General features: G+C 58.9%; 2 protein-coding genes across 6 annotated transcripts; one reads left to right on the top strand and one right to left on the bottom strand.

Moving 5' to 3' along the window:
• Window positions 1-41: 41 nt before the first annotated feature.
• Window positions 42-9,602, bottom strand: BCCIP (BRCA2 and CDKN1A interacting protein). 3 transcript variants are annotated; one of them, XM_054581684.1, is made up of 7 exons: window positions 9,412-9,602; window positions 8,378-8,452; window positions 7,598-7,678; window positions 3,791-3,880; window positions 2,877-3,064; window positions 1,289-1,463; window positions 42-484 (listed from the first exon to the last, which is right to left on the bottom strand). In XM_054581684.1, exons 1-7 carry the CDS (start codon window positions 9,577-9,579, stop codon window positions 314-316), a joined length of 948 nt encoding a protein of 315 aa, XP_054437659.1. In that variant the 5' UTR covers window positions 9,580-9,602; the 3' UTR covers window positions 42-313. The 3 variants fall into 3 exon arrangements, with proteins under 3 accessions (XP_054437659.1, XP_054437660.1, XP_054437661.1); XM_054581685.1 differs by having other exon boundaries at window positions 42-481; XM_054581686.1 differs by having other exon boundaries at window positions 42-451.
• Window positions 9,603-10,071: 469 nt separating this feature from the next.
• Window positions 10,072-24,006, top strand: UROS (uroporphyrinogen III synthase). 3 transcript variants are annotated; one of them, XM_054581787.1, is made up of 10 exons: window positions 10,072-10,213; window positions 14,275-14,408; window positions 14,579-14,662; window positions 16,170-16,266; window positions 17,247-17,321; window positions 18,533-18,607; window positions 21,213-21,293; window positions 21,839-21,924; window positions 22,763-22,861; window positions 23,872-24,006. In XM_054581787.1, the coding sequence occupies exons 2-10, from the start codon at window positions 14,346-14,348 to the stop codon at window positions 24,004-24,006; spliced, it is 795 nt and encodes a 264-aa protein (XP_054437762.1). In that variant the 5' UTR covers window positions 10,072-10,213; window positions 14,275-14,345. The 3 variants fall into 3 exon arrangements, with proteins under 3 accessions (XP_054437762.1, XP_054437761.1, XP_054437763.1); XM_054581786.1 differs by having other exon boundaries at window positions 10,078-10,213; window positions 14,320-14,408; XM_054581788.1 differs by lacking the exons at window positions 10,072-10,213; window positions 14,579-14,662 and having other exon boundaries at window positions 14,276-14,408.
• Window positions 24,007-24,510: the final 504 nt, after the last annotated feature.

Genomic DNA, 24,510 nt, shown 5'->3' with positions numbered 1-24,510 from the left:
GCCGCACACGGGAGGCGCCTGACAAAGTCATACTCTGTATGTTATTTTGAAATAAAAAACAGAAGTTTTTATTGAGTTCTTTAAATTACTACTCCATGTTTTTCCTTATTGGGAAAGTTTTTAATCAAACATTCATAATTTGACCAAAACTTTTTTAAAAACTATTTTGTAAATGTGTCATAGACACGGGCAGCAGAACCCTACTTTTTGTAGAGGACCTAAATCTAAATAAAGTCTTGAGTTTTTCAGTAAAGCTCCACTGGGTTTCCTGGTAATTTGCACAGACCAGCACACCACTGTCCACGGGGCGGGGCTAAATGGCGAGGTGTTCTTTCAGTTTATCCATGATTTCGTTCATCTTGTCACACGGAATCAGCATCACAGTGCGCAAGGGCCTCATCGGAACGTCGTCGAAGGCCCACCTGCCGCCCAGGCGTGTATCGCTCTCCTCCTGCACGGAGTAGCTGAACTTCAGGGTTGCCTTCTAAGTCACATAAAGAACCGTTAAGGGGACACTTCAGACAGCCTAAAAGCAAAACTCCATCGACAACACAAAATGCTACGTTTGACGTATGTTTACCTAAGAACGGCAGCTAAAGGAAGCAGCTGCAGAACAAAACAAGCTCAAAGGGACCATCGGGCAGAGTTTGAACGCCCACCGGCAGACGTTAACTGCCTCCCTGAGGGGCACGGACGGAAATGTCCCAGCTCACCTCAAGGTGAGCAAGCCGGTAGGTGACCACCACCCACCGACAGTTTGTAATTCTGAAATCACTCATTCCTGATCGTGTGCTGCCCATCACAGCACAAGCTACCCTGGCAGAAGAAAGCGCTCGAAAGCCCACTGTGCGGATGACATCCGGGACGATGGGCAGAGTGGCATGGGAGCCAGAATGGGGGGCTGGGAGGGAAAGGCGGGGCTCAGGTCCACCGCGGCTTCCGCCCCATTGTCGGTGTGCCCTCAGGTAAGGGCCCTCTTCTCCCCCCAGCTCGGTAAACCCAGGCTCGGTCCGCCCCCCGAGCGGTCTGCGACCTGCGGCTCTCCCTGCAGGTGATCAGCGCAGATCACCGTTGGCGACCCGCTCCTCCCTGATGCCACCAGCAGCAGGGGCGGGGGCCCGGTACTGCCAGGCGTGTGTCCGCTGCTAGCAGCTGGGGATAGGGAGAAAAACAGCGGCCCCATGCAAACCACTCTGACACGAAATGGGAGAGCAGTAAGTCATGATTTATTATTGTCAAGAAATGATGGTATACATGTAAACAAACAGATGGAACAAGGGAGTCTTACCTCATAGAAAAATTCCTCCTCTGCGTTCGCAAACATTAGCTCATCTTTCTTGTGGCTGCTCTGTTTCTTTTTGGAATTGTTTTTTCCTGCTTCCATGAACGTCTTGCTAATCAGAAGGTAGAAGTAACACTTCCCGCACGGCTTGTTGGTCTCGCGTGCCTCCGCCAGTTCTTTCCTACAAGGCACACACGCGTGAGGTTTGCCTGCTGGGCCCCGTGAAACCGAGCCCTCGACAAGCCCGCGCACGGGGGAGACCAGGGGGGCCGGGCGGGCGGCTGTGCTCCGACACAGGCTTCCTGAGCAGACGTCAGGTCTCGGCCCTGCCGAGGCAGCGAGTTTTGTTTTTGCCGTCTGCTGCACTTGACTGATTATGGCAGTGCCTTTTATGATAACCAGTACAGTGAATCTCTCTCAGTTGGGCTGAGTTGTGGATCCACAGCAACAGATGCGTCTCAAATTCACTCAACATCACTGCTTTGTGCACAGGTTAAAAACAATAAAAATCTGGATTTTTTTAAAACAGCAAGTATTGAACTGAAACACACAAAGGCGCATGGCCACTTGCGGTGCCCTCCGCACGTGACTGCCAGCCCCCACCCGCTCGGGCCCAGGACTGATTCCTCCTGTGCTGTAGAAATGCAGGGCACGTACAGACACCCCAGCTTCCACCGCAGTCCGGGGGGGCCAGGGGGGCCTCTCTGAAAACCACACACAGCCCTGGTTGTGTGAGGGCCCCCCAAGAAATGTGAGGGCGCCTGGAACAACGCGTTCCACCTTCCCCAGCAGAGGATGGGGGAAGCAGATCTCCCTCCTGCGGCACCGAAGAAACATGAGCTCCAGGTGCCCAGGACAAAAAGGCAAAGAGAACAAATTGGCACCACAGCACCAGAAGCGCAACGTGAGTAGCAGCCGGGGGCGGGGGGAGCATATAACTGACATGCAGTGATTCCATAAAGGAAAACGTGAAAGCTGCAGGTTTCCGCCTCGTTCCAGCTCCGTGAGCAGCCCACACACAGCACAGGCAGCCGGCCCTGGGGGCCACAGGCTGTGAGGCCCGGGGGCCCAGCCACGCGGTCTCCCCCCGACCCCCGGCCAAATAAGACCAATTCTAAGCTCTTGTTAAAGTTTAAAATATTTTTGTCAACTTGAAACTGCAGTCAAAAATAAAACAACCCTGAGAAGCCAGAAATGTGGTGTCAAGACCAAGGTTTCATTAGTCATAAAACATCCCAATGGAATTTAGGAATTTTACTCAGTTTTTGTTATTGTTGTAATTGTTCAGTGTTCACGTTATGGAAACACACCTGCGAAGAGGGTGAAACACTGGTGGAACGGGAGTAAGAAGTCTCTGCGAACTCACCTATTTGTGTACCACCTATACCTTTAAGACCACGGAGACCACTGTCAGAACAACAAACGCCCCTTAGGAAGGCGACCGCCAGGAACGCCGCTGTGCAGGCTGCCCCCCGGACCCCCTGCTCCCACCACACCACACCGCTGCTCACCCCCCGCCAGGGCGCCCTGCACCCACGCCCTCTACGCGAGCCCACCGGAGAGGCCCTGCCAGAGGCCCCTCGAAGCCCCTTACTGAAGCTGCCGGTGCATGGGCAGAGCGATCTGGGGCGGAACGTTAATGAATCTTTCACTCAGGAGAAAGCCCACGGGCTTGGTGGTGTCACTCAGAAGCTTGTCCAGCTGCTCAACCACGCTCTTTTCACAGTTCTGATCACAGCGGCTTAGAATCAGCTCTTTAATTTGCTCGGCGCACTGGGTCCCCTAGAAAGCAAAGAGAAGGCTTGCTGTTCATCCCAGGCCACCCCTCCCAGGAGAAACCTCAGGGGCGGGAGTCCCCCTTCCCTTACAGGGGGGCAGGTGTCTGTCACAGCCTGTAAACCCCTCGGCCTTCGGTGGTGACTGCCTTGGTATTTCGCAAAGTGACCGGGCCGGCCTTTCACTGCCACGCCCGATCGGTGCTGAGGCAGGGTCGCGCTGACAGGCGGGCACGCTGGGGCGGGGATTCTAGCCCATCTCACGGGGAACGGTGGACGGGACTGGACGTTCACTTAAAAATGAAAGTGCAGCCTGCACCTCATCTGAGGAGGGTGCACAGCTGGCTTTGCTTTTCATCAGAGCTCACTGGCGAGCAGTGAAAAGCGATGAGCGGCACAGAAGCAGGTGTCCGTGCACGCCCCTGACTGGGGAGACCCTTGCCTCCCGGTTGGAGCACCACTGCTGGGGCGCGCGCACCACCCGCGTCAACGCCAGCACGACGCCAACACCGGTGCCACTGCCAGACGGCGGTGCTCTACACGCGGGGAGGAAGCGACTCTCACGGGACACGCGCCGTTGGGAACAAAATAGAAGGGACCACAGTAAGGCCTCAGGAGCGCACACGCCTGTAACGGAAGTTGCCGCCTGACGTAGAGACACTGCACCGAGCGCTAAGGAAGCGTGGCCTGGGCCTCGGGAACAGCCGTTCAGACAGGTGTCACGGAAACCAACCTTCCTTTCGGTTAAATTTAGAAGACTTATGAAACCAAAGATCTCATCTTCATCCACATCGTCGTCACTGTCTTCTGAAACATCCGTTTGCTATTTTAAAAAGAAAAATAGCTGTAACTTGTATTTGTCAGGGAAGAAGTGTGGCGTCCGGCCGGGGACCTCGGCCCCAGCTGTCACTCCCTGCATGAACACTGCCTGCTTCGCCACTGCCCCTCCGAGCGCCGGGGACCGACCGCCGCGCGCCCAGCTCGTGGCCCTGCAGCGCCCTGGACTCCGCTCCTCGTTACATTCTGCACGGTCTCCTCCTGCTCTACAGTTCCTTATACCAGGCCCTTCTGACAGTTTCCTTCCCAGGTTCTCAATATACTACAAATGCAGAACAGGTAAAACCTCATGAAATAAACTGCGTTGGTCTGTTTAGGGAATGGAATGATGTGGCTGGAGCCAGCCGATGCCTGTTTCCGGGCGGGCCCACGACACGGCCCCACCTAAGGCCACGTGCCCTCCGAGCGCGGCCCGCCCCGACTGCTGGGGTGTGCAAACAAGGCCTGGGTGCCCCTTACTCAGGCAGGAGGGAAAGCGGGCCGGGGAGCGGAGGGCAGGCGAAGGGAGCAGAGGGCGCAGATGGAGCGCCTACGCCGACGGGACCTCCCGGCTCTGGGACGGCAGCCCTTCTCCAGAGGCCGCGCTGCGCCCCCCGCATGGCCCTCCCCGTGCGGCTGGCTTGCCCGCCCAGGTGTGAATGCCCCTCGTGCACCCCCAGCACACAGCCTCGCACGGGACGAGTCCCCGGGGAGCACATGTGGATGAAGGAGGTGATGCGAGGCTGCTGCTCTCCCACCGGAACTGGCAGGTCCGGCGCTGCCCCGCTCTGACCTTGGACTTGCTGCGTGGGACGGGGCCTCCTGAGCTCCGCCGCACCTCCCAGCACCGCTGGCTCGGGCAGGCGAGGCCAACAGTGCCGAGGCACCACGGTGCCCCGGGGCTCAGTGCATCAGGGCGGAGAACAGAATGGACCGCCTCTGTGAGGTCAGACCTGACCAGAGTCTGAAGGGGCCGAGGAAGGACGCGGCTCCTGGACCTCAGGGACACGGCCGCTGACGGACCCCAGGCAGAGGGGCTGTGGGCTTTACGACAAAGCCTTTACTGCTGCCCGAGTGAGAGAGGCCTGCGGCTCGGCACCAGAGGGCGCGAGGGCAGGAGATGAGAAGGCGCCTCCTGGGGAGATCAGCGGTCCGATGGGAGGGAGAGGAGGACAGAGGAAGGACGCATATTTCCCCCTCCCTGGCGCTCCCAGGTCAGCAGCAGACGGGTCCCCTGCACCGCAGAGGACTCCCAGCTACCGCAGCGCAGCCTGAGCAGCACAGACAGACAAAGGCGCGCCCTCGCTGTCCCACTCTACGGAGCCCTGCACGGGCCCTGTGCTCACAAGCAGTCGGCATCGCCCGGAACCGCCCGCCGTTCCTGACGCGCGTCAGCCACCGGGGCAGTGCATCACGGGGCCACCTCTCCATGGTGCTGGGGTCACGGTCACGTCACGCGTGGCGCACCCCTCTTACCACCATCTCTGGCCCCACCCCACCCCCGAGCCTCCTCTCAGTGCCCAGGGACCTGAGCCACGCCCCACAGAGCACCTCGCCCTGAACCAGAGCCTTCCGCCCCGGCCGCCCCCCACCAGTGCCCTGCACAGTCCCCCACCCTCTCCCTGCCAAACCCTCGGGACGCCTCCTCTGGCAGGGTTCCCATCCAGTCCCAAAGTGCCACCAAAAGCTCTGGGCCATCCCTTTCCTAGGAACAGGAAGGCTGTCTCTGGGACACCTCCATGGTCCCTGTGGAAGCCAAGGAAGCCATAATTGTAGAGTATCTGGATCACGGTCCAACGGAAGGCCGCGTCCCCCGTTAGAGCAGCAGCTCTTCCAAGGATGAAAACGGCTCTTCCCAGGTTCCCGCAGGTCCCGGGACGCTGGCCGCGTGTCCTCGCTGGCCAGCTGGAGAGCGCTGTGTCTGAGGAGGGCAGGGGCCGTCCGGCCCCCCCGCCGCCCCAAGGTCACTGGTGCTGCCCAAGGTCTGAAACGTGTGCACTGCATGTAGCGCAAGGTGCTGGCAGCTCCACCAGACAGTCTCAAAACTGCAGTAGCGGACGGGACGTAAGAGTCAGAGCAGGGTGTTCAGAGAAGAGGACGTAGAAACTGTTAATAAAAACAATCTTCAAAATGTTGGCTTTGTACACCAAGCCTGCGGGTTCGATCCCCAGTGAGAGCACACGCAAGAACCAACCAGTGAATGCACACATGAGTGGAACAACAAACTGAAGTCTCTCTCTCTCTTACACGAATAAACAAACCCTTTTTAAAAATGGCTTTGAAAACAAAGGGGTACAGCTGTCGGCGAGGTAGTTAGAATGGAGAATTAGAACAAGGTGGAGCTGCCTGTTTGGTCTGGACAACAGGTGCCGGGAACAGGGCCGTAGAGACAGCTCCACGTGTACCGTGCGTGTGCCACGTGCCAGGCACAGTTCCGAGTACGTCCGCACGCAGTAACTCACTGCGTTCGCCACGTCAGTACATGCACAGTCCTTGTTTTCAGACGTAGAAACAGCAATAGGTTGAGGTCTTGTGGCAGAGTGTCTTCCACAGATGGCCACAATGACACCTCCTATCCCACCTCTTCTGACAAAGTGACCTAGACCCTCCTCCCATCAAAGGGGGGGGGTCTGTGCGCCCTCCCCGTGAACCTGTGTGGAACTTCGTGTCAGCTGACCCAGCGAGTGGCGGGCACGACACTGTTTCATAAAATGCCCCCACCCCGTTCTTTTGAGCTGCACACCCCGGGGACCCACCACTGGTAGAGAGGCCCACGCAGGGCAACTGAGGGTCCCCGGCCCACGGTCCCAGCCGGGTTCCCAATGGCCAGCCTGCACCAGCGTGCAGGTCACGTGAGCGAGCCATCCTGACGCCCCCCGCCCCTCGCTGACAACTGCCACACTGTCACGCGGAGCAAGCACGCGCTGTCTGCACTGAGCTCTGTCCAAACTGAAGCCCCACCGGCCGAGCAGGTGACCGCCACTACTGTAAGACACAAAGTGCAAGGCGGTGTATGAGGCAGCAACGGGGGCCATGAAGAGTGACAGGGTGGCACACGGCAGGACAGCACTCACCCGGGTCTGGCCCCTGCTCCTCCAAACGCGCCCTCCCCTCCCCTACGGTCCCTGACTCCTGCTGGGCTTTCCTCTCCTGGCCGCTCCGCTGAGCCCCCGTGCAGGCTCTGCCACTGACCTTACTCACCCCAGTGACATCGGGATGACCTGCGCCCCGGCCCTTCCTGGGCCATCGCAGCCACTCCTACAGCTTCAGTTACCACCGATCTGCAGGACAGGCCCAAGGCTCCAGCTGCGGCGCAACGGCTCCCGCGCATTGTCACAGGCAAATCAAACTCAAAACAGAACAATCCAAACTCCCGTTCCCCTTCCTAACCTATCCTCGTCCGTGCTGCCATTTGGTTGCTTGAGCCAGACCCTTGGGACTTCCCTGACCCTTTCTCCCCGCCCCCTTAGACCCCGTCACTCCCCAGCCCCGTCATTCTTGGTCTCCCCAACACCTCTGGGCCAGCCCCTTCGCTCCCATCCGCGGCCACGGCCCCGGGGACCGCATGTAATAACCCTGGACTCCTGAACGGCCTTCTCATGTGCCTCCCTTCCCCCATTAAGACTCCTTTCCAATGTAGCCTCCTGGCCGGCTTGCTATAAATCAGGAACTTTCCCGGCCCAAGAACTAATTTAATCAGAATGGGCGCAAGGACCCTGCTTACCTTAATCACACTCCCGATGTGGTTCTGCTGAATCAGGAGATCTGTCAGTTCTGCGGTGTTCACAGGAGCCTTGAGGAAAAGCTAAGAGAAGAAAAAAAAATTAGTTTAAATTACAGTCAAAGCACAGCATCTAATAAAACTTCTAATTTCCATATTCAAATAAAAATAAAGAAATGTCAATGACTTGACCAGGAAGATGACTCAGAAATGCAATCCCAAGAGAAAAGGAAAAGCCCAAGAGAATCAGAGAAGCAGAAGGCACTGGAATTGAAGAGGAGGCAGTCGGTGGAAATATAGGAGGTATGGGGGAGGGGAAGAGAAGGGCCAACATAAAGCCAAAGGGCTTGGCGACTAGGACACTCTCAAGGCTGTAAAGGGCAGGAACCAAAGCCATCTCCACTGGGGCCAGGAGGGAGTAGGAGCCCCCACAGGGTGCAGCGATACGGCTTCTATGTAAGAACTCCTCTAACCGATGGAGTTGGGGTGCGACTGAGTGACTGAGAGAAGAACAGACCAGCAGTTCAAGCAATTAACGGACGGAAGGGAAAGTGCTGTCGGGCACAGGATACTCAAATATGTTCATGGAGGAAGGGGGCTGGGAGCGGGGGCCCAAGTCGGGGGCGTTAGCTCTGGAAAAGAAGTGTCGCTCCTCCCAGGCCAGGTGGAGAGAACAGGGAAGGGAATACAAAACAGAAGGGATGAGGTTTGACAGAGCTTCTGCTGAATGGCCTGGGTTTTCTTAGAAAAGCCAATTGACATGTAAAGAGTAAAAAACAATACCTGTTGCAATAATTTCTTAATTCCGTCATAGTCGTTGTCTGAGATGGAGTAAGCTTCAAAATCAATATTCACTTCCTGTAAATAGCACACAAAACAAGTTATCATACAGCACTTTCCAAGCTACTTCAAATGTTATTCCCCACTGCAGAGTTTTCTTTTCCCCTCTGCCTCCACTCTTTTCAGCTCCACCTCCATCTACAGAATAAAAAGACCAGAAAGAAAGTTTACCTAAAACACTGTAACTGCCTGGTCTACAAAAAATAGGCAAACATCGCCCACATTGCATCTGCACTGGGGACCATCCGCAGAAGCAGCAAAGATTATGAGCATGAACTGCAAATTCTGCTTTGCAGGTGTTAAGTTGGAGGTGCCTGCTAGACACCCGGTGGGGATCACTGAATCCTCACTATTCATTCAACCAACGCGCAGGGCCTGTCACGCCAGGCACTGCGGCAGGAGCTCCTTGGACGGAGCCCAGGTCTGAGGACGTATCATCAGGACTCGGTGAGAGGGGCAGGCAGAAAAAACACCGCGTAGCTGGGAGCCGAGCACGGAAGGAAAACCTGCAGGACGAAGGAGAGCGTCTGGAAAGGCTGCCGGTAGAACGGGGCTGGCAGCTTCCGGAACCGGCCAGGGGACCGCCGCGCGGGGAGGGAGGCTGCAGGCCAGGGGTTGCGGGGGTGGGAGGGTAAAGGATAAATCTGCATGCCCTTGGTGACCACTTCAGGATTTGGGGCTTCCGCCTGAAAACTAAAGAAAGCCTCCGAAAAAAGTGTTGTGCCGGTGTTCTTGGGGGGGGGGGGGGTAACGACCCGGCCAGGCTCTAACTTTTTAAAATACTTTCTGCGGCTGCGGAGTGGAAGAGCCCGAAGTGGAGCCGGAGTCAGAGCCTTTTATCACCTGCAGGGTCTGCTTACAGACCCTCGGGTACCGGGGAGTTGCTGCTCCAAGCATCCCACACAGTCGCGCACGGCTTCAGCTGCCAGAAGGTATTTTCCCAAATAGAAGCCGAACTGGGCGCGAGTGCTGCTCACCTCGTCGACGACCTCGTCGTCTTCATCCTCCTCTCCGTCACTGTCTTCATCGTCTTCGTCCTCGTCCTCGACTTCGTCGTCCTCTTCTTCCTCGAGGCGAGGTGCAGGCGCATCTGGCGGCCGCGGGACCCCATCGCCCAAGGCACGCCGCTTGGACCTGGACGCCATGTTGCCGCCCTCACTGCGCCTGCGCAACTTCCACTCGCCCGCCCTCCCGGACCCACCTACTCAAGCCGAGGGGGTTGGGAGACCACAGAGAACCTCGGCGCTGAGTCGGCGACAACCCCAGCGCCCCAGCTGGATTCCACGACCGCGATTCCTCAGAGTCAAATCCATTTCAGGGTCCTATCTTGCCGTTTTCTTCCTTCCTTCATCTTTCCTCACGCCCTCCAAGGCTCTCTCTCTCCTTCGCGCAGTGGTTCAACCCATCGCTGCGAACGCTCCCTGGGCCTGGATGCGCGTGCGCATGCGCGAGCTCCAGCTGTCAGCGGCGCCGGGCTCAAGTGCCTGCACCTGGGGCCAGGACTGGGCCGTCAGCACGGCGGCTCTAGCCACGTGGTGAGGGGTCCGCCCACCGGGTTCGGGAGGTCACGGCTCGGGCAGCCTGACAGCCTCCAGATCGGGATCACGAGATACAGCCTCCCGGGGCGACTTGCGAGTGCCGGCCGCCGGGCTGGGCACGGCCCCAGAGCCTAGACCTTTCGGGTCTCACCAGCCCGGCGAGGTAGGTAGGTGTCGCCGCCCACGGTACCGAGGAAGACCCGGAGGCCTCCGGACGTGCAGGGGCCCATCTGCGGCGCTGGTGAGTGCAGGACGAGTCGCGAGCGGAACCCGAGGCCGCTGCTGACCGGCGTGTGGGCTTTAGTCCCGGGGCAGTGCTCTGCCCCGAAGGGAAGCTTACGGGATCCCTGTGCGTGCTCAGGCCCCACCCTGCGGGCGTGTCCCCAGCGCGGCGGTGGCACGGCCTGGTCAGTAATTGAAGCATCCCAGGGCCTACCTCTAGCCGACCCTCTCGAAGTTTCTTTAAAAACAGAAATCGACGTTAAATACTTAAGGGCCAGTGGCGAAATCTGAGGTGCAGAGCAGAGCCTATTTTGAGAGAACAGGGTGCGGGGGACAAGCTAGGACGTCCCTGACCGCTGCAACCAGTTGTGGCGAAGGGGAAATGCTGGCCCAGCGCCGGCAGATTTGTACGTTTCAAGAGAGCCTGGGATTCTGATTTTTTTACGAGAAATACTTGGGTTTTTAAATCCTGTGCCAAATAAAATTTATCGACCAGATAGGTTTATCCTGCGGGCTACCAGTTTGCAGCCCACTGTACAGACTGTTAATTAGAAAGTCACTAATTAGAGATGACTTCAACTTCCTTTTTTTCTTTTGTAAAACGAGGAGAGTGGGTTGGATGCCTGTAACGAGCTGCCCCAGGAGTGAGGTGGTGGCTGCTGGAGGCTGAAGCAGAACAGGGATAAAAAGCTCTGCTCAGGAATCCTTCGGGAGCAGGAGGAATTGGAATCCAGAGACCGTGGGGATCCCCAGAGTCCCTGCGATTGTGTTTTGTCGGTTCCACCTTCCTGCGTCTCCTCGGCCAGGCCACAACGTGGATGTTCTTGTGCTCATACATCAGGGTTCCACGTCTGATGGAGGAGCTTAATGTGGCCCCTTCGGGTCCCACAACGGTGCAGAAACGTCTTCCAGTAACGTGTGAGAGAGACCTTTTGAAAGGCTAACTAGAAAACAGTTTCAGGAGGCACAGTGCCAACGTACCAGTAGAGTTGCTCTGAGGCATCGCGGGTAATTCCCCCCACCCCCGCCCCTTTGTTTGCGGTAAAATATATGACACGAAATTTACCGTTATAATCATTTTTAAGTGTAAAGTTCAGGGGCATCGAGCACATTCATGCCGCTGTGCAACCCTCACCCACACCTGCCTCCAGAAGTCTTTCATGTTGCAAAACTGAAACTCAGCATTCCATCGACACCAAGTCCCCCCGCCCCGGCCCGGCCCCTGGCAGCCCCCTTCCACGTTCTGTCCCTGAATCTGCCTACTCTAGGCGTGTGGTACTTAAGTGGCATAGAATATTTGTCCTCCTGTGACCGGCTTGTTGCGCTTAGCAGAATGTTTTTAAAGTTCATCTGTGTTGTGGCGTGTGTCGGAACTTCTTTTTAAGGCGGAAGAACATTCCATGGTATAGAGAGGCCACATCTGACTCATCCCGCAGCAGACTCTTGGGTCCCTTCCACCTCCTGGCTATTGTGAATAACGCCGCTACCGACATGGGTGTACAAATACCTACTGAAGTCCCCGCTTTTAATGTTTCTGAGCATACACCTAGAAATGTAATTGTTGGGTCATACGATAATTCTGCTTTTAGTTTCATGAGGAACTAAGTATCTATTTTTTTGCAGTTGGCAGATTTCCCACACTGAGAGCGTGTGTTGCTTTGATAGGAGAAGGGGTGGGGGCCTTACTTGATGCCCTCTGATTCGTCCCCAGTGTGGGGCTCATGGTCCAAGCGTGAATTTGAGAAGCAAAGGGGAATAAAGGCACTGCCAGTGGTTTCATCCTTCGAGAAGACTCAGCCCAGAGCCCAGGAGCCTAACTCAGGGCCTAGGTTGCTGACCCGCCGGCTCCGTCTTCCCCGTTAGTTCATGTCATTGGTTTCACTGATTTGTAGTAAAGGGGTTTTTTTTTTACCCTAGTACACAGGCATTGTCTCTAGATGTTTGTCGGCTTTCTGAGAGAATGGCCGTGAACAAACGCCAAGGTCAGGTGGGAGTCAAAGAAGAGAGGCGCTTACGGTACTTTCATCCCGGTCCCAACTGACACGCACCAGGCTGTGGACAGAGGGTGTCGCCCAGGATTACGTTGTAGTTCCTGTCGGGCGCAGGAATCCCTGCCCCCGCCACTTGGGAACCTCTGCCGGCTGGAACCACCTCCGTGTCTCCCCGCCCCCGCCCACGCTGTCCTGGCCACAGGAGCCAGCGGTCTTTCTTGGGCATAAATCCCGCTGGCTGTCCCAGCCTCTCCCTCCCACCCCTCAGGGGGTTCCTGTTTCTCGGGGATGCCAAAGACCACCTCGCGCTTTCCACTCAAGCCAGGCCTCCCCTTCCCGCCCGGGGACACCAGCGCCTCTTTCTGACTCATATGTCTCTCCTGGTGGCTGTTGTCGCTCAGATCTCAACTCATGTCACCTCCTTCAAGTCTCCGCCACTGCTATGGACATTCCGATCTCAAGCTCCTCAGAGAGGTCCCCAGCCACCAGCATCCCAGTCCCCTGTGCCCCTTCACCTCACAGCACCTAGTGGCACCTGCACTTGTCCCCCCCCCCCAATAAACGCTGCACACCTCCTCTCCCCGAGGGGGTCCAGATGTCGCTTCAGAGAACTAGAGAGAGCGCTCTTGGGAGAGGCTAGCTCCCGGCTCGAGAGCATTGCTAACTAGCTTTTGGAGGCACGAGGGTCTGTATTTCGGGGCTAGAGCCCCAGCAGAGTCACGGGCGGTGGGGGGGGGGGGCGCTGAGTAGGGACCCGTGGCCACAGGAGTGCCTGCTTCCGACAGCAATAAGCTTCCACTTTTTAATCCTACAAAAATAGTTGCTTGCTTTGTGTGCCCTGCACAGATTTATGCTTTAGCAGAGGGTGCCACTCAGTGACATTCCCGATTCCTGGAACCTCCAAAACTGGCAGGTGTATCGGTCAGGGATCAACCAGAGAAACAGAGCCAGTAGGGAATCAGCATTGGGAGGCTTATTGCAAGGAGCTCACTTGTGCAACTGGGAGTTAGTCTGAAGTCCACGGTGCAAGCCAGGGAGAGGGCAGGACCCAGCGCAAGCTGGGCTGTGCGCGCAGGAGGGGCTTCCTGCTCAGGGAAGCCTGGGGCTGCCCCGCGGCCTGCCTTTCCTCTGCCCGGGCCCGCCCCCCAGGTCACCCAGGAGGGCGCGTCCTATTAAAAGCCAGCTCATGCTGGGCCCTGTCACACCTCCCCAGCCACACTAGGCGGGCATCCGAGAGCAAATGGGACTCCAGTCAGGCCAAGCTGACACGAGAGAGGCCACCGCAGAAAGGCAAGATTTCTGTTTCCGTCTGAGACGTAGAGGGACTTCCGGAAATGATAGACATGTTGCCCACTGTCCCAAATCCGCAGTCTCTAGCTAAGAGCCTGACAGCAGCAATAATTAGAATTTGATTCATAGTTCTTACTTGTCCACCCAGGTTTGGTTGCTTCGGTACAAAGCAATTCGTTCATTGGGCTGTATGCCGTTTATATCTCAAGAATACCAGGCAGTGCATCTCTGTGTTAATCTTTGCATGCATTTATCAATGTTGTCTTAGTATTTATTCTTATATGTGAGGTTATAGGAAGAAAGGATATGAAGTATATAAGGTTTTTGATATGTATTAATAAATTGTTTTCTAGGTTGTTAGAAAATTTTTGAAAGATCATCTCATGACATGTGATGACATTTGTAAAACATCACTTGAGAAGTAGAAGAGTCAATAGAATTATTTCCTAAGGAGCTTACGAGCCAACTTAGTGTATGTGTCTTCAAATGGAAGTGACCATTTATTTCCTTCCAATGTGAGATGGCCATTCTCTGCTTGTTATTGATACAACCCAGGATTTACATCACTTCTCCTCTGTGAGCCTTCAGTGTTTGGCTAGGATGCGGGCTTTTCCAGATGGCTTTCATCTGCCTTTCCAAGTCATATCACATGCCAGCATGCTGTCCCTCCGCCTTATCAGTGACAGGGTCTCCCGAAGGAGCCCGATCACGCTGAGTCAGTGTGCGCAGGGGCGAGGCCGCGTCCGCCAGCGGCTGATTGCCGTCCTCCTGTGCTCCTGTCTGTCCCTGTGGCCCGCAGAGCCTCTGAGGTCTGACGAAGGTCTGCCTCCCTGCTCTGTCACAGCGCCCTGGAAGGACTGCCAGGCCATCATGAAGGTCCTTCTACTGAAAGACGCCAAGGAGGATGACGGTGCCCAGGACCCATACGTCAGGGTAAGCGCCGAGACTCGGCCCAGACAGCACAGCGCCGCCTTTCGGTGAGGGCAGGCGTGGCGGAGGGGGCCTGCTAACGTGGAGGGGCTGGCCCCGGAGAAGCTGTTCGTGTGATTCCTTACTTTCCGAAGCTCCCTGGCCAACCCAGAACCATGTTCTTTGATTTGCAGGAATTGGGATTCTGTGGACTGGAAGCCACTCTGATCCCCGTTTTGTCATTTGAGTTTCTGTCTCTTCCCAGCCTCTCAGAGAAGGTAAGGCCCGCCTGGGCTTGGGCGCTGTAATTTCTAGTGAGACACGTGGTTTCTGCAGGGTGCGTGCCAGCCCGAGCTGCAGACACTTCCTCCTTCCCCTCATCTCACTGCCCAGCTTCTAAAGGGTGCAGGACAGCCCCCCAGCTCCAGGACGGTGCCGTTGGGCTCTGCGCTCCAGCCTCCACCGGCTCCCCGACCCTGAACTGGAGGCGCCCTGGAGAGTGGGCGCGGGGAGGGCACCGCTCGCAGCGGAGCAGGCCCGTCCTGCAGCCCCGGCCCTGACCTCCGTGAATAGGCCGTGCGGGCATTAGTTTTCCTGTCTCAGAGGTTGAGGCCCCAGGTTGGGCAACTGCGCCCAGGCCTCTAGCAAGTAAGAGGCAGCGTTGAGACTCAAGACCGGGACATGTCCCCACAGCCTCAGCCTGGCTGCGCGGCGTGGGGCTGGCCCACACTGCCGGGACAGTCTCGGTAAAGCCATCTGGGTGTGTCAGGCCGAGGCTGGGTGCCCCGCAGCCCTGCTTACTGGGTGCCACAGCCCGGGGACCGGGCCCCGCCTCGTGCTCTCCGCATCGCAGCCCAGCCCGCCGCCCTGTGGCAAGCCTTTCTGTTCTCTCCTTTCCATTCGAGTCCAATTCCCGATTACTCCTAACTCAGCAAACAGCAAGTGGGCATCCACCACGCCCTGTGCACTGGGCTCGCGGGCTGAGGGACTATGCAAGGGGCCCCACTGGCATGCTTTTCCGTAAGCAGCTTTGAAAGGGAACAAGGACCTCGTCATTTGAGATCATTCTGGAACCCTATGGTTAGAGAGCCCACAGTCCTCGCAGGAGCCTCTCCGTCCCAGCAGCCCATCGGTCCCATCAGGGACGAGTGGCTCTGGAGCTCTCTCCTTCGAGCTCAGCGATACCGCGAGCTCTGTACGCACGCATGCCCCCCGCAACCCTGGGGCTGGCTCCTGGCCTCCCCACGCCTCCGTGTTTAACCCACGCGGGGAGAACGGTCCCCGTCCCGCGGGTCCTGTCACTGAGGCGGTAGGGGGACGTGGACACAACAGCCCAGCGCCTGGCTCGGATGCGTGGCCAGTAGGCTTCATCGCCGTTGCCTTTGAAAGTCGGGGTTTCAGCACCAGCGTGGCCCCTGGCGAGTAGCCCACTTTCACTATAGATGCAGGTCAAGCGGGCCCTCCTGCCTGCTCCCCGCCCAGCCCAGCTCCGTCCGGCTGCCCTCGCTGAGCCCGTCACACCCGCCAACCCCGCAGCACCTGCTGGCTCCCCCGTCCCACCCTGAGCTGCTGGAGGTGGATGCTCCCGGTGAGGAGCGCTCCGGTGCTCCCTAAGGCCGGCAGAGACCTGGGCACGCTCAGCTCTCAGTAAGCGCCGAGGGGGTGGGCGGACAGGCGTCGGGGGCGAACTGGTTTGCCCGGTGATCTTGTGAGCACCTGGAGTTCCGGGAATGGCGAGCCGAGCCGAGCCGTCACCAGGCGCCTGTGTTGGTGTTTGTCACGCAGCTGTCCCGCCCGGAAGACTACGGGGGACTCATCTTCACCAGCCCCCGGGCAGTGGAAGCTGCGGAGCTGTGCCTGCAGAGAGATGGCAAAACCGAAGGTGAGGGGCAGGCCGCCGCGCAATCCACCGGCCTGTTCTTCCCTCTGATGTCTAGAAGATTCCAGAAATAGCTGCCCTTCCAGTTCAAAAATTGCAGTGACTTTTAGCTCAAAACGTATTTAGGCACCTAGTTATTTCATGTTTGTGTAACCTTTGGAGGGAGCAGAAAAAGACCTTTTTATGAGCAGTTTCTTGAGGTCCGACATAGATGCGTTAGCCTTTCGCCTTCTGACGACAGTGGGCGCCTCGCGGCACCAAGTCACAGACCCCGGGAGACAGGACGGCGCTGCCTCCTGAGCTCCCAGGCGGATGTCACTGCTGAGGAGCCTGAGTGTTCGCCCGCCGGCAACCGCCTCATCCCTCAGAATAGACCTGTATTTATACAATCTGTTTTCTCTGTTTGTCTTCGATTCACATTTAAAGACGTTTATTTTTGTCACAAAATGGTAGAATCCTCTATTTAATTGTTTATGATCCTGAAATGAAGTATCTCTACTTTGACCTAACGGATAAATGAACCCTCGCATCAAAGGTGATAGTTTCTTCACTGCTTTCAGGTTTACATTGCAAATAAAACCTTTGTGTCCTTTTATTAGACTTCAGGTTACCTCTTTTTCATGACCAGTGACTTTCTTGAAAAGTCTAGACTGTAAAAACTTTTATATCAAGCATGCACATTAATTCTTCACATTATGTTTGTTTTCTAGCGCCCATTAAAAATGCTTCTAGTGCCAACTCTGGAAATGACTTACTCTTTCAAGCAAGGCGGGTTGTAATGTTTCAACCCGTAAACATTTACCGGAGTGATTTTTTAAAATTTGCCTGCAAAATAGGAACAGTTTAAAGATGGAATTTTCTTTAGATCTGCCTCCTGCTGGTCTGCTTTGCCCACAAGGGTCAGGGGAAGCGAGGGGCCCTGGGCAGCCGCCCGCATGGCCACCGCGGTCTTTGCACCCCACGCGTGATGTCATGTCTTACAGTCTGGGAAGAGTCTCTGAGGGGAAACTGGAACGCTAAGTCGGTGTACGTGGTTGGGAATGCCACCGCTGCTCTAGGTAAGCCACCGAGGGAAAAGGAACCACCAAAGGACGCCGCCCTGTTGTGCCTCCGGATAAGGAGTGTGTCTTTGGTCTTCGTTTCTGGCACAGGATAAAAGGCGCTTTTTGTCATTCGTAACAAACTTCTTTCACCTCCATCTGAGTTTACTTGTATGAGCTGCCTTTTTACAGGGCCTTACCGTGGGGGGTGGTTGCCCGGGGAACAGCCCTGCGTTAGAGTGGGGACTTGAGGCTCCTGCCCCCCACGCCGCCTGCAGCGGGGAGGCAGGGGCTGGAGGCCGAATCCATCACCCGCAGCCCGAGAGTGGGCCCTTCGCGCCCGACCTCAGCACGTGCCCGCTGCCTGGGCACTGGGGAAGGCCACGCACACGCGTGAGCCGCAGCATCGCGGCTCCCGGTGCGCGATCCCTTCCTAGTCCACCCGGAGGGCTGGCCGTGCAGCTCCTGCAAGGGCTTGGTTGCTGGGGAGGGTTCACGTGCGGCTGCCGGGGCCCCCTTCTCACCGTCTGTGAATTCAAGGCTGAGGGTGTGGGCAGCCAATTGGCAACTCGGTAGGAGCCAGCCTTGTGTGGGTGCCTCCCTTCTCAGGGCAGCTCCACGTTCTGCGCCCACCCAGCCCCGGGGTCCCCCTTCTTCACCCTCCCCTGCAGGGTGGCTGGCGCTCACCTGGTAATGAGCCGGGAGCCTGCGTGCGGCCCCAGCTCAGTCCGCGACAGGGGTCCCCCAGGGGCGGCCCGCGCGGCCCTCGCCCTCAGTCACCTGCGGAACCGCTCCTCCCTACCGTGCACGCCTTTCCTGTGTCAGCCCCCGGGGGGTGGGCGGCCGGCCTCGCCCCTCCCCAGATGAGGGCTCTCTTGTGTCCCTAGGTCTTGAAGGTTCAGCACCTCTGACTGAGACGCCCGCCTTTCCCGGGCTCCTCTGAGGTGGCCAGCAGTTCGTTGTCGTCATCTTGTACCATCCTTGAAACAGTCCCGTGCGGCTGTGTCCTCCCCACTTGCAGAGGAGCTCAGTGGGGCTCAGAGAAAGGCAGGGACCCCCGTTGCCCCTGGCTGGGGAGCGTGGGGGCAGGGCCAGGACCCAGCACCCTGTCAGATCTCCCTGTGCCTTGGGAAGCAGGAGCCTCCATGTTTGCGCACGGAAGGGACAGCATAGGAACAGAGGGACTTCAATGGCCATGCAAACAGATGTATTGTTTTGGTTTTTTCCAGTGAATAAAATGGGCCTGGAAACGGAAGGAGAAAACTGCGGCAACGCAGAAAAGCTTGCGGGATACATTTGTTCCAGTGAGTAGAAAAAGGTCGCCCCAAAGAAAGGCCACTCACTTTCGTTCGCTGGTCTCACACCCGCCATCCAGGGAAAGGAGTCTCTCCTCGGCGCCTCCCCTGGCGGCCTGGCCTGCGGGCCAGGAGCGAGCAGCGCAGGGCCCCTGCCTGTGCCTGCCGGCGGTTCTGCCCCCCACCCGCCACCCCCGGCTCCAAAAGACAGAGACAACGTGAACACGCAGTGGAATGGCTGGGCGCCCCAGGGGGTCCCTGCGATTGGGCTCTTCCCCTAGCCGCTCCCCAGGGGCCCGGACTGAACCGGCCACAGAGGGTCCAGAATGATCCACCTCCAGGCTCCTTTTTCTGTTGTCCTTTCAGGGGGTGATGGTCTCCATCAAATGCACCCAAGCCCCTTTTAAATGTGGAAATCAATGTAAATGGTAGCTCTTGGCCTCCCGGTGGGACTAAGAGGCTTGTTCATGAAGCACGGTTGTGGGTCCTCTGGATAGGACAGCACCCGTGAGCTCCAGGGTGGCACGGGCGGCCCAGCCTGTCCCCAGGCCGGGGACGTGGCCGTGCACACCGTGGGTGCGTTACTTCCAGGAGGAGAACTGCGTCATCCCTTGCTTGTCAGCCCAGGGCCATCGAGTGGTGCCCCCTGCTTCACAGACACAAGGCAGAGAGGCCCGTGGCACTTCCAGGGTGTCCCGCTGGTGTCTCAGTTTCGGAGCCGCCGCTGGGAGGGTGGCTAGGAGCACCTTCTGCCCTTACCGCGGAGGGTGCTGGCCGGCCTGCTCTGCAGGGCGTTTGTCACCGCCCCCCCCCCCATGAATTGCCAGCATGCTGCGGGCCCTCCTAGATCTGCTCGCGATTAAGATACCCAAGCAAGGCTCCATCTTGATGAATAAAAAGGACTTTCACCTTTGTTTTACCAAAGCGCTTAGGATTTTTCTCCCCGAGTAAACTCTGAAGCTTAATTTTAAAAGCTAAGAATCTACTTCCAATGCTTGGAGTAAACAGGCCAATTCACATTTATTGCTTATTTATTTTACATAACCAACACTTATTTACTATGTAACAGGCACTCTCTAAGCACTCAAAGCTATTAACTAGTTTAATCCGATAGTTTATGGTTCTGACAGACAATTCTCCTTCCCTCCCAGGATCTCTCTTCTAATGGAAGAGAAAATAGGAGCTAAACAGCGAAAGGCAGATGACAGTCTTAACCAGGGGAAGGAGACAGACAGACGGCCAGACACACAGGGAGGAGGGCAGGCAGCCAGGCTGCAGCTCCTTGGAAGCGCCCTCCTGGGCTTGCGGCGGCAGGAGGGAGGGGTCACTGCAGACCCAAGTGGGGAGGGTTTTCCGGCCTCGCTGCCTTCGTTACCTGCTGCCACCCCTGACTGAGCTCCCGCCGAGCCGCACAGCACTCGGGGTCTGCAGGGCCTTTTCGCCTTTGGCCTCGACAGGCCGGCAGGCCAGGCCTCCTTCCTGTTACAGGAACAGAGAGGGGCCTCCGAGCCCCGCCGTTCACCGTTCCTGTGCCGGGCGAGGCGCCCGCCGGGCCCCTCTCACCGTTCCCCTGGGGAGGCCTCATGTGTCACCTCTGCAGAGTCTACCAGCCTCATGGGGACACACCACGCCCTGGCCCATGGGGGCTGAAAGCTTATCCCAGACTGGGTTCAAGCTGCCGACCTGTCACCGTGCTTCAAAGACCTGTTTACGTGACGAAGGCAGGGCCCTCCACCAGCAAAAGATTGTGACTCACTTTACGGAGGCGGTTGCTTTATTGCAGCGGTTGGCCCAGCCCGCAGTGTCGCAAGGTCCGCCCCTGCTCGCCCTTCACGTCCCGAGGGGGTTGGCTCCCAGGCCAGCTTCGCCGCAGCCCGCCCCTCAGCAGGAAAGTGCTTTCACGTGGGATGGTTTCGGGTCTCCTCCCCCAGGCAGGTTAGGCCGTGCTTTTCCGTGATGTCTGCTGAGCCGCGGGCCTGGCTCGCCGGGTGTGGCGGCGGTGAGAACCAGGCGCAGCCCGGTCCCGGCAGGCGAGGGCGACGCTCCCTGTCCGCGGGCAGCGGCCAGCATTCGCGAATGAGAATAAGCAGCGCAGCACCCCGCGGGGACGACAGGGGTGCTGCGAGGGGCGGGGTCTGGAGTCTCCGAAGGCCCTGCACACACCTGTGGTTAGGCTTGCGAGAGAGCCCTTGGGCACTCGGCTGGGGGCCGCCGTCCTGGCTGGGACAGCAGTGGGCGTGCGGTTTGTCTTCGTCGGAGCGGCCGCAGAGCCACACCGGCTGCCGCTGCCCTGCCTCTTCACGTGCGGGAGCCGCCTCTGGCGGCATCGTCAGTGCCAGCGCCAGGCCTGACCCCGGGCCCCCAATCCCTGTGGCTGCGGCCGGGGAGCCGCCGTGGGTGAGGGAGTACAGGGCACAGGTGGCAGAGGACCCCGGCTCGCGTGGGCGTCAGTGTTCCAGGTGCCGCGCCGCCTCTGCAACCGTCGCAGGACACAGTTGGCGAGGTGGCAGCTGCGCCTTCTCCCCACGGCCGCTGGCCCCCGGGGCCACGGGAGCAAGGCGGGCAGTTCACACGCCCCTGCAAAGCCCTGCAGAGTCCCATTCTTTCTTCACAGGGGAGCCCTCAGCGCTGCCTCTCCTGTTTCCCTGTGGAGCCCTCAAAGGAGAAACCCTGCCGAAAATGCTCAAGGACAAAGGTGACTAGCAGGCACTGCCCCCTCGCCTCCCTGGGGCCCACCGGCCCGTGGTGACAGGAGCGGCAGCCCTGCAGAGACCCCGGGCCCGAGGGCGGGCGTGGAGGTGCCGCCTCCTGGCTCCAGGTCAGGCCTGCCCGCCCCAGGGGCCCAGCTCCAGCTGGGGGCACGCAGAGTGTCACTGAGCTGGCACCGTCGGGGGGGGCAGGGACGGGGGAGGCGCGGAGGTGGTGTGGCGGTGACCCCGGGCAGGGTCCACCGCAGATGAAACCTGAGGATGGGGCTGATCACCAATGACGGCAGCGTGCTCCGTCCTGCGGGGCAGCGGCTCGCTGCTGCCTCTCCATCCCCCAGGCTCTGGGCTCCGGGCTCCCGCTGCCCAGAGAGCAGCCACGCCATGGTCCCTGGAGAGCTGAGCAGGCGGCAGAGGGCCAGCCGAGCGCTCGTTCAGGACAGTGGCCAGTCAGAGGGCCCCGCGAATGCCCTGGGGGCAGGCACCACGGGGTCCCAGGGCAGTAACTCCATCCCCTGGCTTTGACCTTGGGCAGGGATCCCCATGGAGAGCCTCACCGTCTATCAGAAGGCCCCGCACCCGGGAATCCGAGTGAACCTGAGCAGCTACTACTCTAAGCAGGTGGGTGCAGTTCCGGGCAGAGCAGGCGGTGAGGCCTGGCCTCCCGCGGGTTCCGCCCTCCCAGCTGTGTGGCCAAGGGTGCAACCTCTCGGGCTTCATCTCTGTGCCTGTGAGCCGGAGACAGACCCAGCTAGTACGGTTTCATAGGGGTTGAAGGAGATCGTTTACATGAAGCACCTTGCACAGCACCCGGGCCTAGCAAGCCTGAAACAAACAGAGGTCCAGGTGCGTTCCCGTAGGCAGGTGCTCAGGGAGCTGCGGGCAGAGGCTGGGAAGGGGTCCTGTGCCCACCAAGGAGTCCGGGGGGAACCTGCTGTGGAGGCTTCAGGCAGGAGCGTGGAGGGCGCTTGTGAGCTGGCGGACCTCTCCACATCTAGATTCAGTAAGATGCCTCCCCGCCCTCTCAGGACAGTCTCCCGAGCACCCGTAGGTTCCGGGACATGCTGTCCACACAAACCGGAGCAGCAGGCCACGTGCGGCTGCTGTCTGCTCTGCTTCCCGGAGGGCTTGACACTGCCTCACTGGATCAGTGCTGCCTCGGCCACTCGAGCCAGAGGCATTGTCCCCTCGGCTGGGCAGTTGGGGCCCAAGTCCCCTGGCCAGGCAGGCCCGACCCGGGGCTGCGCAGTGACAGAGGAGCAGCGCCAGCCTCTTGATTGCACCCCACTCTCTAAACAGACCCCCTTTTGAACTTGGTCTTCACGGATAAGACATTCGAGCATCAACCAGGAACCCGCCTGCTGGGAATCGCCGGGCATCTTGGGCCCACGGTGGCGGGTGGGGAACTTCTCTCCCGGCCTCACGCAAGGGACCGACCCTGCCTGTTCTCTCCCTGCAGGGCGTGCCAGCCAGCATCACGTTTTTCAGCCCCTCTGGCCTCACATACAGTCTCAAGCATATTCAAGAGTTATCTGGTAACAAGATCGATCAAATTAAGGTGAGGTAGTGCTTTAGGTCTTTTCAGTTAAAAAATTTTTTTACTAATTTTCCTAGAGTTGCCAGTAAAGTCCAAGCCCTCCTGACCTGGCGGGCACCCCGTGGCAGGGGCGGCTGTGCAGCCGGAACTGGACAGGCAGGCTGCGGAACGGCCCAGGCCGGGCTGGAAGCTCCGCCGCCCCCCTTCCTGGCTGGTACTCTTGGACAACTTACTTAACCTCTCTGAGCCCGTGTCCCCATTTGGCACATGTGTGTCCCACCGAAACATCTCAGAATGATCTGTTCTAAAAGCATTCCCCTTTTCCCTGTCTTTTGACTCGGAGGACTTAGGTTCGCACTTTCGGGGACTGTGTTGGTCGGGGGTCTCCATGCCATCGCAGCCCTCGCGGTGCCTGCAAGGGCAGTGGCCTTGGACTGGGGGCCGAGGGTGTCATGTGGAGCCATTGGACAATGCCAGCACTGCTGGCCCTCCCGCCACAGGCCCGGGGCCCTGTACCTTCCAGCACATGTGGCCTCTCTGCACACTTGGGCGACAGGGCTGGTCCCCCGGTCACAGGTGGAGCGTTGGGTTCAGGGGAGGCGCGTCCTGACCCCCGTCCCAGGGCCCTGGTCTTGACTGCTCTGCTTCCCCGGGGGTCCAGCCACCATCCCTGCCACACTTTGTTCTGTGCGGCACCTGCCCCTGCCCCTGCCCCCGGGCCCCCAGACACAAGACAGAACTGTCCGCAGCTAAGGCTTGGGGCGCAGCCAAGGCGGCGGGCGCCGACCCGAGCCGCCCGAGCCGCAGGCAGGGCGCCCCCTCACTGGGGCTGGCGGGGGTGCTGTGGCGGCAGCGCGGAGGCCAAGGCACTTTGCGGCCGTAGCCGGGCATCTCCCAGGAAGTGTTGTCACACACGGGCTCTCAGTGCGAGCGGTGGGGCGACAGAAGGGAGTCCGCTGGGCCCTGCACGCTTCGCCCCCCAGCCGCGCCTGGCGCTGCGGGCGCACTGAGACCTCCTCTCCTCCCCGCAGTTCGCGGCCATCGGCCCCACCACTGCCCGCGCCCTGGCCACCCAGGGCCTGCCTGTGAGCTGCACCGCGGAGAGCCCCACACCGCGCGCCCTGGCCGATGGCCTCCAGAGGGCGCTTCAGCCTCCCCGCTGCTGAGCGGCCCCGGGCCGTCCTGGGCTGCTGCCCCCCCCCTGCCCCGCCCCCGGTCGGCCAGGGCGAGGACAGCGGGCTGCTGCCTGCGGGCTATGCCTTCCTTCACAACGCCTGCCGTGTGCCTGCGGGGAACCACCCGCCTGGACGCCAGCGATCAGGACGGCCCGGGGCTGGCAGGTGCGCGCCACCTCCCTCCGTGGAGGCTCCCGGACCCTCGCCCTGCATGGGCAGCTCCCAGCCCTGCGAGAGGGCGTCCTCTGGCAGCAGGGGGCCTCCAGTGAACCCCGTGGCGACCTAGCGGACCAGCTGTCGCTGGCTGGTACTGCTTCCAAGGCAAAGCGGTCTCTGGGGAGGAAACCGACGCGCCCGCGGTCTGAAAACCAGCAGACCTGGTGTGAATGGTGAGATTTTCTGTGTGTGAGTCGTTGTAGTCATCCTGTGAAAAGGACCTTGAAGTTCCTGCTTTGTGAGTTGTGGGCTACAGTAAGCTACATATGGAGACCTCCT

This window comes from Pteronotus mesoamericanus, unplaced genomic scaffold, assembly GCF_021234165.1.
Source record: "Pteronotus mesoamericanus isolate MK-2021 breed Mesoamerican mustached bat unplaced genomic scaffold, CSHL_Meso_final contig_657, whole genome shotgun sequence".
Classification (NCBI taxonomy): Eukaryota; Metazoa; Chordata; class Mammalia; order Chiroptera; family Mormoopidae; genus Pteronotus; species Pteronotus mesoamericanus.
Note: the sequence above shows the minus strand (reverse complement) of the source record. Positions and strands in the feature narration are given on the sequence as shown.